Below are 14,262 nucleotides of genomic sequence, written 5' to 3'. Positions count from 1 at the left end.
AACCTCAATGCACTGCTATATTCAGTCAGCAAGCAGACTGAACTAATCAGAGAAGCAGAGGCATGACCTTCCCACTTATTCCTCTTCATGGTATAACTTCAAAACATACTTAGGACTACTTAAATGCTAAAGCATCTAGCCAAGATACTAGTTTCCAGATTAGCTTTTGATCCACAAGTCCCTTGTGCGCACGCACCAATGTTCCAAATTTTGGACTATTTCAACTGTGTGGTATAGAAAGAAGATATCTCATAATGTAATTGTTGAAACTAAAACAAAAGCAGTCAGATACCAAACACGACTCCCTTGTCCATTTCTTAACAATTGATTTGTCAGCTTATACGCTAATTTTAAAACAACCAGGGGTATCCATGGATGGTTAAGTATTTTGTTGGCAGTGAGCTCTATATCTCCAGCTCATCAGCCCAAGCCCAATCCGCCCACCACAAAGCAAGTACAAAATGTAAATCTTAAAAGAAAGATGGGGAAAAGCAACACTACAGATGGGTCCATGCAACCTCAACCCTTGTCTGCTTATTGGTCTCAGGGACAAATTCCTTTGAGATACATTTCTTCTCTTTCTTGTGCTATGTTGTGTTACCTGTTAACACAAGACATTAAGACCTCTTATGATTGCCATGATTACTGATCACTCTCATCATATTATCTACATTAATCACTGATTTTTAAATTTTCCTATCTTAAGCTGGGTATGTCTACACTACCACCCTAGTTCGAACTACGGTGGTTAATGTAGGCAACCGGAGTTGCAAATGAAGCCCAGGATTTGAATTTCTCGGGATTCATTTGCATATTGCCGGGCGCCGCCATTTTTAAATGTCCGCTACTTCGGACTCCGTGCCTGCGGCTACACGCGGCACGAACTAGGTAGTTCAGATTAGGCTTCCTATTCCGAACTACCGTTATTCCTCGTGGAATTTTCTCTCTATTCCACATTTTAAATGTAAATGCTTTGAATACATAATATAGGTCGAGTCTATAGACCTGATCCTGAGAGTGCTGAGCACACTGAACTGGAGATCTTTTGTTGGAGATGCTCACCACATCACAGAATTAAGCCCCCTCTATATTTAGCCTATTTATAGCCTGAACTGAGAAATTACCTTGTTTATTTCATGTCTGTGTCAAAAAAGTACAAATATTATTCATGGCACGTGCTATCCACCTTATAGCTGTCAATCATATCTGCTTTGAAAATCACAGTCCTGTCAAACACGTCTGTTGTCAGAGAGGCAACGCTACAGAAATCACTATGCCATTATTTTAGAAAACATTAGGAAGCAAAATCATGAATACACAAAAGCTGTTTGATTACAAAATTACAATACAGCCTTATGCACAAACCTGTTATGTCAAATTAAACTTTTGGAAATCAAAATACTCTAGAGTTGGCTTTTATTATCAAGATAGTTTAAGACCATTATTTTAAGTATGGTAATGAGGGATTTCACCCAACCTAATACAAATAATTTCAGACCTTTTTTTGGGGTTTTTTAAATTGGGGGTGAATTTAAATGTACCACACCCTTGTGAACCCAAACACAATGACACTGTGCTAATGCACAAAAACTAAAGAGTGAAAGTGAACAAAATAATGAAAGTGAATACACTCAAGTTTCCACCAAAAATACACATTTTTAATAAACGTTGGTTTTGCAACTGTACCATGTTGATAAATCCAACAGTTACTGAGAAGACAACTGTTGGACAGAAGAGTAAACCTGCAAGCCAGATTCAGGTATGAAAGAGAAGGCGGGGAGGGGCTCCCATCAGCAAGGGTCAAGAACATGACCCTTATGAGAAATTGAGTTCCCCAGCAGCTGCAAATAATGCAAGAAATGGTATCCCTATGAGGGGTGCGGTCTCTAAATCAGGAGTGGGCAATCATTTTTGATGAGGGGCCCACTCCCAAGATTTTGGAAAGTGGTCCAGGGCCTCACTCTTCTATGGTATAAATGGAGGAGGTGTGGGGATTGGGATGGAGGTTGGGTACAGAAGGGAGCTTGGGGTAAGGGATTGGGGTGCAGGAGAGAGACTGGAGTCTGGGAGGCAGTGTGAGCGAAGGAGGCAGTTGTAAGCTAGGGCAAGGAACTGGGGTGCAGGGTTTTGGGATGTGACCTAGGGTAGGAGGGGATTGTGATCTCAGGCAGGAGATTGGGGTGCCAGATCTGGGAGGGGGCATAGGTGGTAGGGTTGCCAGATGGTTTCAACAAAAATACTGGACACACTTGACATTACATCACAATCTACATTACATCTTATTTAGAAAATACCGGACATTTATATTTTCTCAATGTGTTTCCCAAACAGAAAGCTCAAATACTAGACTGTCCGATTCAAAACCGGATATCTAGCAACTCTATTAGGTGCAGGTGGAGTAGCAGGGCAGAAGTGGGGGGCAGAGGGTTGGAGAAGGGAGAGGCTGAGGAACCAGAGGCAGGTTCTCACCAGGAGACTTATCAGTCTGCTTGCCTGCAGAGCTGAAGGCTTGCAGAGCTTAAAATATTTCTGCCTGCTTGGCCATGTGTTTGAGTGAGTGTGCAGGAGGTTTGTGCTTTGTGGCTGCTTGTTATTCAAACAGGCAGCTCCCATTGGCCAGTGTCTATCCAGAAACCGCCAATGGGATTGTGCTGGGGGCGGGAGCAGCATCTGAATCTTTCTCCCACCCACCACCCCTCCAGACTCAAACAGAAAGTGACTGCAGCCGTGTTTCTGAGTGGTGTGCGGGGCTGTGGGGCAAGCAGAGGAGCCTGCCTGGGATTCCTCACTGACTCTGTAGTCTGGATCCAGTGGCTTGGTGGGCCAGATCTGGCCCACAGGCCGTATTTTGCCCAGGCCTGATCTAGATGTTTCTGAGGCTCCATCCTTAATGATCAGCCTCTTGCAGCAGGTAAATGATAAATCTGAAGCCCCACCCTCCTCTAGCTGCTGGAAGGAAAAAGGAATTTTGTCTTTTTTTGACTCCTCAGAGCCTCCTATATGCTGCCAGAGAGTTTATCTGCACTACTCTGCTTCTCACCGGTATCTGTTTTAGGGGACCTGCTTCCTTATGAATACTTCCAGTTCCTGTTCTCATTGCTGCTCACAGGAATCCTGCTGATGCATGATAAAGCTAACAGTCTCATCAAATGCCACAAGTTTCAGAACAGGAAAAATGAAATTGAGCTGTTACTTTCACACTGCTACCAGTGCTACTGGGCAACCTCCAGATCAGCTGCAGATGAAGAGTGAGGAAGAAAACAATGAAATCTGTTTATATTCAGTTCACATTTGTACTGCTATCTTTGTAATCATAACTGCAGAAATATCTTTCTCTTCAAAAAAGTAAAACTTATTTTCTACAGAAACACATGATTTTAATTCTCTATTTCTTTTTATGCAGATATTTTACTCATCAGAAAAGCTTATACAAATGTTTTAGTGGTGCAGTAATCTGGAAAGAGGTAATGAATATAAACTGGAGCTTATTTATCCATTTATGTCATCTGCTACAGCACAATTTGTCTCAGTCCAATTGTTCACTATTTATTTGTGACCAATGAGCATTTCAAAATACACAGATAAAATTCTGACTATTTAAATAGCCAAACTAAAAGACAGAAAACATTCAAATAAATTACTTTGGCTCTCCACTTAATGTTGAGGTTATAAATCACACATTTAACAAAAGAAATTCCCCTCCGGAGTTTAAGAGTTTGTAACATTTGTGTGCCAATGATTGACAGTGTAAGGGAATCTGTTCTTAACGTAGTGACTTCAGAGCAAAATCAAATCTTTTTGTGATTTGGATTAGTTTTCCACCTGAAATCTATAGTTCAGCAGTTTAAAATCTATAAATTACAAAGAGACCCTATCTGAGATCATTCCAAGAAAGATTTCTGACTACCTTGGTATTCAGGTTTTCCTGTACATTTTAATCATTAATCACATAGTATTACTTACTCTCCATCTACTTCTGGTCGTTTGCACACACAGTGAAATTTGCCACCGAAGTCTATATAAAGATCATCTTCTACAGTGTGGAAAATTTGACCAAGGACAATTTTGTCTTTGGCAGGCCCCATCTGAACCAAAGGAGAACGCCTCAGCATGGATGCAAAAGATTCCGCATTCTTTGAAGACACCTACAGATAAATATAAAAAAAGAAAATGTGTGATACATATATTTCCATATATAAAACACAACTAACGTGAGAGATACTAATTTTTATCTTTAATGTATAATACAGTTCTAAGAGTTCATGTTCTTGGCATATTTTTTGTAAATTCTCTCCTTTTGACAGAATTTCAGTGTATGGTATGTTATTTCATGAAGCTACATGAAGATTATAAATAATACTTTGCACCTATGTCTTAATGCATATGTTCAAAGATTTTCATAAACATTTACTGATCAGTAGTTTAATAAAATAATGTGAGGACTATATAGTTCTTAAAAGATATCTTTCTTAGTTGATATGATGTACTTGAATGTAGAACCTCATTAAAATTATATTTTGCTTCCTGAGTGAAAATCTACTCAAGTTACTGACTATAAATATATTTTTAATTTTGGACAATTTAGATTTTTTTGCTTTTGTATTTAAATAGCAAAAGAAAGTCCACATTTTATGGATTATGCTCACAGCTTTTTTGTTGTTTACACCTCATCTTTAAACATGGAAAATATCTCACCAAATGAAAGATATGGAAGTACACGTGCAAACTTAATTTTTTCAATACTCATAGATCAACGTTTCTCAAACTTTTGTGTTGGTGACCTCTTTCACAAAACAAACCTCTGAGATGTGACCCTCCCTTCCCCCACGACACACACTTATACATTAAAAGCACTTTTTGTTTTTCATTTAATTCTATTTTAAATGCTGGAAATAAAGCAGGATTTTAGGGTGGAGGCTGACACGATCCCCAATTTGAGAACCCCTGCAATAGAGAATGCTTGACAACACTTTTTTTCCACTAATATGCACCAAAATCTGAAACAAAACACTTTAATTCAAGCACCGCCTGGCAAAATACATAGAACTACATTTTTTCCCCACTGAAAACAGTTTTGGAACCAAAACTCTACCTCCCCCTTTTCTTCTTGGTTTCAGGGAGGCTTACTCCCCTGGTTCCCCATTCCATCTGTTTGATGAGGTTTAAATTATGTTTGATACTACTTAATTTGAGTATATTTATGCGTGGGTTGTAATAAATATTTATCCCAATCCAATTAAAAACAACCACTGAAACATACATTTCTATGAAACAGATACTTGAGGTACCATGCGTGCTGGCTGATGCTGAGTATATGTGACTGTCAGGAAAGATCTGGTAAACAAGACAGGAGCATGTAACTATGGTTACAGCTAATAATTCAGTCATCAATACCAATTCATAATAACCAATACACAATGCTCAAAGGAAAACTCTTAAGAGAATTTAGACGAAATAGCAAATGTCCAACTGTATGCACAGGATACTACATACCTAAATATTCCAAGTAAGACTTTTTTAATTGTAGTTTTAAGTGTAAGTTTTAAAATGCCTAGAAATACTATCATCAGAAATAAGCACCATTTATGGAAACAATGTTAACTACTGAGATACTAAGTTTGGTTAATTTTAAGGTGAATGCATGTGAAGTACAACAGCTGCCTTCTTTGGAGAAGCAAGAGAATTTGTAGAGGGATATGTGGTTTTTTTCCAGAAAGAGAAAGCACATCAAAAAGAACATTTTTCTTCATAAGCTGTAGAGATATAACCCATTAATCAAATTCTTTTTGGTATTTAGTAATTACTACCTTAACAGAATAACTTCTGTTCATAATTTCAGGCTCTGATGTTTCCAACCCAAGACATATTGGTTCTTAATTTCAGTGAAACAGATAATAATCAAATAGTCAAATCTATAGAGGTTTCATTGGTGTAGAGGAGAATTGCTTTTCCTGCTTTTGTAATACATACAATCAAAAGGCTCAAAACTACTACATGCCATTAAAAATTACATTTGCATCACTTTTTTCACATAGTGGGTCAATCCTGAAAGGTGCTCAGAATGGTTCAAATAATGTTATGTTAACTCCAGCGGAATTTGGAACTGCTCAGAACTTCCTACAAGGAGCTCGGAACCTTGCAGAATAAGGCTCAATATCTAGAAAGCTTGGGTGAAATTCACTGCTGTTGTAAGTGGTGAGAGAATTATACCTATTTCTATTTGTAGTGAAGTTAGCCCATGTGCCAGTCATTTTAAAATGATAAATAAGATATTCCAGGTTCTAACATTTTCACCACCTTTGAGATAGTCTAAAATATAGAGTACCATTAATTAGACTCCTATGATACTATTTACCCTTTGCAGTCAGAAATGTAATCTCTTATTGAATTAATAAAACAACCTACTGACGCATCAGCAGTAATGTGTTTTGCTACAAGAGACCATAGCATGAGACACAAACTATTCACTCAGAAAACTAAAACATGACAAACTACTTGAAACCATGTAGTATCTAAGTCAAAGAATCAAAAACATGCTTAATAGGAAGCAAATATGTTTCTACCTCATGAATTTTAACAGACAGATGTATTGTTTAACATATAAAAACAGTATAAAAAATGCCAGAGCTGAAACTAAATAGATGCTGAAAAAGTTAGCAGCCATAGAACAGTAATCACATAGAGAGAACAGTGTCATCATCTTTTATCTGTAAATTTGGCAACTCTCATTTCTAGTAACGTCATAACAAAAAAATAGTTTTGAATTCTGACTTACTGGAATGCACAAACAGTTTGGGTTGTCTTGACATGGCTAAACATCAGGAAATGGAAATTGAGCTAGAGATCTGTCAAATCTGCTGATTCGGAAACTACCAATGTAAACAGTAGCACCCTAGGACTCTCACTAAAATATTTTTAAGCAATTGTGCATACAAAACACCTATGACCAAGAGATAGAAGTACCTGTTGATGCACCATAAGTATCCTGTATAAAAACCTCTGGCTTTCCAATCACAAATGCACAACTTTTCATTTTAAATTTAGGCATGTATAATATAAATTAAATTCAACTTGGCAAAGTAAATTAATTTTACAAAAGCACTTGCAGTGCTTTAAGAATAAAAGCCAGATTCAACAGGAATAGTGACAGCATGAATTAATAATGTGTACTTCTTCAGGTGATAAAGCAATCTCAGTAATGCTTCACCTAATCCTCAGGTTACCTTATGTACTACTGAAATAACACAAACATCTAAAATGAATCATCCTAAAAAGTTTATTACATTTAGATCCTCATATCTAAGTAGTAAAAGCTATTTACAGTTCTGCCTGTTAAACATAGTAGTTTGAAGAAAAGCACAAATATAATTTCTTATGTTTTTTAGCACCTGAGAGACAATGCCAAAATCTGCGATGGCTACTGAGTCAACTCCCCATAGCAGTATTGGGTAAAATGTTCAATAACATCAAGTGACTTAAGAACCTAGAGTCCTATTTTCAGAAGTGACTTAGTAATTCAGAGTCTATGGGAGGTTAGGAAAGTATTTATGACTTTGGGGGAGTATTATATTTTATTTTGGTATTTGCACTCAATACTAATCTACTAGGCTCAGATTACTTAATTAAACATATTTTAACATCCCTAGTTTTGATTCTTTGCCCCTTGCCAGATTAGGGTGTACTAACGTCACTGTATTGTCTGACCCTGAACCTGTTCCTGCATGCGATTCTGAGAATGTCTACACATGGATAAAAAACTCTCAGCTGGGCTTGGATGAGTGATTTGCATCTGTGCGGCTTTGCCTCCAGGACTGAAAAACTGCTGCACAGACATTCAGGCTCAGGCTGCAGCCTGAAATCTGGGACCCTGTGAAGGTGGAGTGATTTTTGGCTTCTCAGCCCAAGCCCAAATCAGTGGATCCAGACTAGCTGTGGCCAAGCTACAGGGCTTTCATCCCTGTAGAGACATACTCTGAAAATCCCAATGGCTGCCCTTAGCACTCTCATCTTTAGAGATGTGATGCTCTGAAGCCTCAGTGACCTCAAGCATACTGCCAGTATATTATGACATCCCCAATGAGCTATCCACCTTGAAAGTCTGACATCTATCATCAAGATTTTTGTGTCTGGACTGTGAAGGAAAGATTCATAAATTAATATCATATGGGCTGAGGGTATGGGTCAATCTAGAGAATATCTTCATTCTTCTAAGTATCTCTTACAGGAAAGAAGTTCTCTTACATACAAGCTTGCCCTTGGAATAGGGCTTTGTGCATAAGACTGGAAGATGCAGGTTAAGACCGACGTATGAACCTGGTTCCTTGACACCACAGAGATCAACATTTGGGTCTCAATGAACCTTTGCTATGCCAAGAAACCTCTCTCTTTTGGATATTATTTTTACATCTAGGTGAACAATTCTCTCAGAAGGGATTGTGGTGTGATTGGTTAGATCACTAAGATCCTCTTGGGGCTGTCACTCAGTGTTCTGATCTTACCACTGAGCCTGCCTACTTGCCCTCTGGGGCATCCTACCACCCTGTCCTGTTGGGCCAGAAGCTCTGGTCTCCCCCAGCCAAGGCACAAAGTTGGGGTAACAGTCCCCTAGCACAGCAACACAGATGTTGAATCAGCTCAGCTCTGGGAGGGCTCAGCTATAGAGACTTGACCTCATTTAGGAACACAACTTTCAAAAGGGGCACCTCCTGGATTCTGGCAGGTAAGTGGGGGATCTCCTGGCATCTGGGAACTGCTCTATTGTTTGGTTTCCCACCTTTATATCCCCTTTGCCCAAGGTGAGAATTCTTTGTATTCAGTTCGAACTTTTCTCACTGTGAGTGGAAAAGTATAAGAGCCAAAATGGGTTCCAGCATCAGGTGCCCTGGCCATATGTACTGGCAGGCCTAAATACAATCCAGGCTTACAGGAGAAACAAGACTATACACACTAAGGATGTTAAGGACTAGTCGACTATCCGATAAGCAAATGATTATCCGATAGTCAGTCGACTGGTCGATTCCCCGCCGCCCTCGCTGCCTCTATTAGACAGAGGCAGCAAAGGGGGAGAAGGAGTACTTCAAAGCGAAAGGACTGCACAGCTGAGGTGGGGATCAGCTGTGTGGCACGGCCGCTTTCAAACCCCAAGGTGGAGTTTCAAAAGAAAAGCCGCCACATAGCTGATCCCCAGCTCAGCTGTGCGGCGCTGACCCTTTGAAACATGGAAGCAGCGTTCAAAGGGACAGTGCCCTGGAGCCAGAGTCAGCTGGGGACTCCCCAGCTGATCCCGATTCTGGTGAAATGCCCCGGCTGACCCCGGGTTCTGGGGAAATACCACTCAGAACCTGGGGTCAGCTGAGGAGTCCCCAGCTGACCCTAGGCTCCAGGGCACTGCCCTTTGAACTCCTCAGCTGACCCCAGGTTCTGAATGGTATTTCCCCAGAACCCGGGGTCAGCTGGGGCATTTCACCAGAATCGGGATCAGCTGGGGAGTCCCCAGCTGACCCCGAGTTCTGAGGAAATGCCGCACGGTACCCAGGGTCAGCTGGGGAGTGCATGTGCATGTAGCCCAGCATAGAGCCCGGGGTCAGAGAGGGACTCTGAGTCCCCTGCTGACCTTGAGCTAAATTTCAAAGCTGTGGCTTTGAAATGTACAAGAGCCCCCACTGGGGACTCTTGTACATTTCAAAGCAGGCACTCCCGCGTGCGGCCCGGAGTCAGCAGGACTTTCCACTGGCCCCGGGCTGCACGCGGAGTTCCGCATTCTTCCTTTGAAATGTACAAGAGCCCCATTGGAGCTCTTGTACATTTCAAAGGAGGAATGAGGAAGTTCGAATAGTTGATGGAAATTCCATCGACTACTCAACAGGTCAATTAACTGCAATTTAAAATCTTTAATATACACATCATTATGCTTCCAGAGTATCAACAATGGCCCTCATTATCACAACTAGATTTATAAATAGATTCACACTTCATATTTCTAACTATACATACAAGAATGATAAATGCACAGAAATAGAATATGCACATTCAGAAGACCATAACTTAAAAAATAATGTCACATTATTCAGTTTGACCAGAGGTTCTTCAAATTATGCATGTTCATATTCATACGCCAAATTTCATAAGGTGAGGGAAGCTGTGACATATGGATCTTCCTGAGATGTATTACAAAGCCATGTGCCTGAAGCAGGGCAATTCTCCTCCAAGTTACTATGATGGAGATGAGGTCTAAGGGCTGGTATACAGGAGCCCTTGTATACTGGTATACAAGACTTTTCTGTGGGTTATCCCTACCATCAATACATTCATTTACAACTTGGTGTATTAAAAAGCAATTTTTTTTGCTTATTTTCTATGCAATTTCCAGGATTTCTCATTAGATGGTAGTTTGTGTGTCTTCAGCTTCTTCAAAACGTAATTTCACTCTTAGATTACTTTCTGATGTATTTGTTGTTTTCTCTTCATGACTTCTAAATCTCCTTTAATTGAGGATAACTGAGAGTGCAAATCTTTGGACCTCAATTTATTTATAGCTGCTCGCTTTCCTGTCAAACATTCAGACCTCTCAATGATATAAATTATATTTAATCATGATGCAGATAAAATTTAAATCTTGGAAAAACATGACAAATAAAAATCAGATGTACAAAATGGTGTCAAACATCTAGGCAAATGAAGTGTAAATAACTGTTTTCTATACCTGAGACTTTAAAAGGAAGAGGTACGAGGATATAACACAAACCATAAGATAATGGATATGTTCAGTTTCCTGTGTACGCTAAATAAGCCAATATGAGAAATACTAAGAATCTAGACTCTCCCTAAAAATATTGCCTTTCAGAATATTTATATCTAAAACAAAGGAAGCAAAAATCATAGTCCCAAAACTCTGTAAAAGATCCCCAGGTAACAGGATTTTCTGGAGTAACCCTCCCTCCCCCAAAACTTAATAGCAAGGTGGTCCCATCCTGTCCAATGTGCAACAGGCCTTTAAAAACCTACAAACATATCTTAGGTCTGCTTGCAGAGACAAGCACTGTGTGTGTTTGAACATGTGTGATACAAATGAAACATGGGTAAATGAGATGAATGGCTAAATTCCTGAAGTTGTAGAATGAATGATGTGTTAACATAAAAGTGGCATGTGAAGAATGCAACTATCATGCACATAAGTATAGGTGTATCAGTGTAAAATGCTGACAATGACAGACATCTCCTGCCTAGTTACAACAAATAAAAATAGAAAAAAATATTATTTGAAATAGTTTTTTATAGTGAGAGATACTATACAGCCACTTCAATTAAGAATAGCATAGGAAAACAGGAAAGAGTAGGTAATCTATTATAAAATCCTCATCTGACTTGGTGCAAAGCGTTACCATTTAAGTTACTTTAACTGTATTTCTTTACAACAAATATTTCATTTCTATTTAATAGCTCAAAATTTTATGGTTCTGCAATATTTTACCTATAAAAGATGTACATTACTACTTAAGATATGAGTGAAAGTTCTAGCAATTTTAAACAAATTACTATACAAATCACTGCAATCCCAGGCAATATTTATTTACATAACCCATTAGTGGGTCTCTCTCTAGAGACTTCTATTAAAAAAACACCAACATATTCTGTTCTTCAGTTATACAACATTTTCTTTAAGTGCTTGCTCATATACATTCTAATTGACGTGCAGCGTGCCACATGCATGGCTGCCAGGAAGCTTTACCCTAGCTGCTACCCGTTAGGTCAGCTGTGGAATGGCATGAATGTGACGCCCTATATATGACCCTACCGACCCAAAAGCCCCTCAGTTTCTTCTTACAGCCAGTGAAGGCTGTTGGAACTTGTGTCTCTCTTCTTTTGCAAGTACCTCTACTGCCTAGCACTTCCAGATCTTTGTTGTGTAACTAGTTAAATTAGTAGGTGTTAAGATAGCATTAGAGTTAGCAGCTGGAGATGAAGGAGAGTTTCTATTTCCCATCCCTGTTCCCTTTGGGATTTGCGGCATGCCAAAGTCTCAGGGCTTCAAATCCTGCACATCTTGCCTTAAATCTATGCCTACAAATGTGTTTCCAATGCCTGGGGGAAGGCCCCCAGATTGACAAATGCAAGATCTGCAAGGCCTTCAAACTATGTACGAGAGAGGATGGGGCTTTCACTTGAAGATGCTTCTCATGGAATCCGATCTAGTCTCAGACACAAGATCTGGCACAGAGTGCTTCAGTGTGGAACGCACCTCCTTCGGATCTGGGACTGGGACCAAAAAACGGACCCTCTCAGCACTGTTGCTCCCCTGCAGAGCCCACCTGGTGCTATTCTTAATCCCCAGTGCAACCTTCCAAAGTGGCCAAGTCCTCAGCGTTAGCATGCTTGGCACTACCAGCTCCCTCTGCACCTCAAATGTTGGTGACCCCTGAAGGCTCCTGTACTCTCAGCACTGATCTGCCGTGCCCTCCCCATGCTCAGAGTCCCATCCTCTTGGACTCTCCAAGAGGTGAACCTTTGATGATGGATCCATCCTTCACACTAAATACCTTCGAGGCTGTGAGGGCCTCATCAAGATGATACAGTCCCTTTGGAGGGACAAGGCCTCCACTTCCTGCCAGCCCTCACAGCGGAAGCTAGCCATTATGTGCCTGTTGGGAAAGGGGCGTCCGTGTTTTTGTGTCCACACCATTTGATTTTCCCTCTGAGGTTGCTGTCAGCCTCCCTGTCACTATTCTATGCTAGAAAAATGCGGGAAAACAAAAGGCAGGAAAAGTGGAGTCACCTGGCCCTAATCTGCCCAGCAATGGGAGCAATTATAAGGGGCATTCTTCTGCCCCTCAGGGCTCTCTGCGTGCTTTCTGTGACTCTGCGGTGCTAGAGTGGCAGCTTGACTGTAACCCCCTTCAGACAGCTGGAGCAGGCGTCGGATCAATAGACACTCTTTTCCGGTGCTGAGGGGTTCTTCTCGGCACCACTCCGGGTTCTGGCACTGTCCTTCTGAGTACAGACTTTCATCTCATTGCCACTCTTCAAACCATACATATTCATCTCCGCACCGGTCCCCAATGCAGTATTTATGGCACTAGTTATCTTCCCCACACTAGTTCCACTCTGCACTGATCTGGCTCTGTGCCGATCTCAGTCTCGCAGTGTGTTGCCTGCTCGCAGTTGGCACAGTTCATGGTCCCGCCAGTGGTCATCTCCATGCCACTGACAGTGCAGCCTGGTATTGCTCCATCGTGGCCATCTCATTTGGGCTCATCTTCCTTGAGGGAAGCCTCCATGGCCTCAGAACACTCCACATCTGTGGGTCCTCACCCATCAGCTGCTCTCTGCCTCTGGAGCAGGAATCGCCTGCAACACCTCCTCCTAAAGACCAGCTGGGTACCCCAATCCAGCAGGACCAGTAAAGAGACCCACAGTCAGTGGGGCATCCACCAGTGGCTTCCTCGAGTTCCTCTCCTGATGAGGCAATGGCCAGCACTTCTGTCTCAGGGCCCCCTCCTATGGATGACAAGACATTGCAGGACCTCCTCTGCAGGGTAGCCACTAGCCTTAATCTCTCTGTAGAGGAAGTGGTGGATTAGGATAACCTGATGGTGGACATTATGGCTCCAGAGGCATCTTCCAGGTGGCCCTACCCAGTAATAAGACTATACTGGCATCGGACAAAACGATGTGGCAGACCCCTGTCTCTGTTCTCCAACAGTCACGGGGGTGGAATGGAAGTACTTTGCCCCTGTCAAAGGATTTGAATATCTTTTCATCCACCCACCTCCCGTGCTCCCTGATCATGGAGGTGGTGAATGAAAAGGAGTGCCAGGGTCACCAGGCCCCAGAGCCCAAATCTAAGGATGCTAAGCGCCTGGACTTTTTTGGTCATAAGGTCTACTCTGTCAGAGGTTTGGTTCTCCAGGTAGTGAACCAGCTGGCTATCATGAGCCATCACACATATAACTCGTGAGACTCCCTCCTAAAGTTCAAGGACTCCCTGCCCAAGGACTCTAGGATCGAGTTTGGTGCTCTTGTCCAGGACGACAAGGCAGCATCTCAGACCTGCCTTCAAGACTCCCTGAACACTGGGAACTTGGCAACCCACATTTTTGATCTCTGGCATTTCCATGTGTCAGGTCACGTGGCTGCAACCGTCTGGCCTTACTCATGAGGACTAGCAGACTATACAGGCCTTCCCTTTGATGGGGTTGGCCTCTTCGCAGAGCAAACAATCTCTCAACTCCACAACCTCAAGGACTCCAGGCCTAAGGAGTTCAT

General features: G+C 41.4%; 1 protein-coding gene across 1 annotated transcript in view; it reads right to left on the bottom strand.

The window, feature by feature from the left end:
- TPD52 (tumor protein D52) overlaps window positions 1-14,262 on the bottom strand; it is a 215,740-nt gene that overhangs the window by 97,394 nt on the left and 104,084 nt on the right. The window contains exon 6 of the mRNA XM_075920480.1: window positions 3,964-4,145. Coding sequence (XP_075776595.1) covers window positions 3,964-4,145 — 182 coding nt within the window. The remainder of the gene's footprint in view (window positions 1-3,963; window positions 4,146-14,262) is intronic.

The sequence above is a fragment of the Pelodiscus sinensis genome, chromosome 2, assembly GCF_049634645.1.
Source record: "Pelodiscus sinensis isolate JC-2024 chromosome 2, ASM4963464v1, whole genome shotgun sequence".
Taxonomy (NCBI): domain Eukaryota; kingdom Metazoa; phylum Chordata; order Testudines; family Trionychidae; genus Pelodiscus; species Pelodiscus sinensis.
This window is presented reverse-complemented; position numbering and strand designations above follow the sequence as displayed.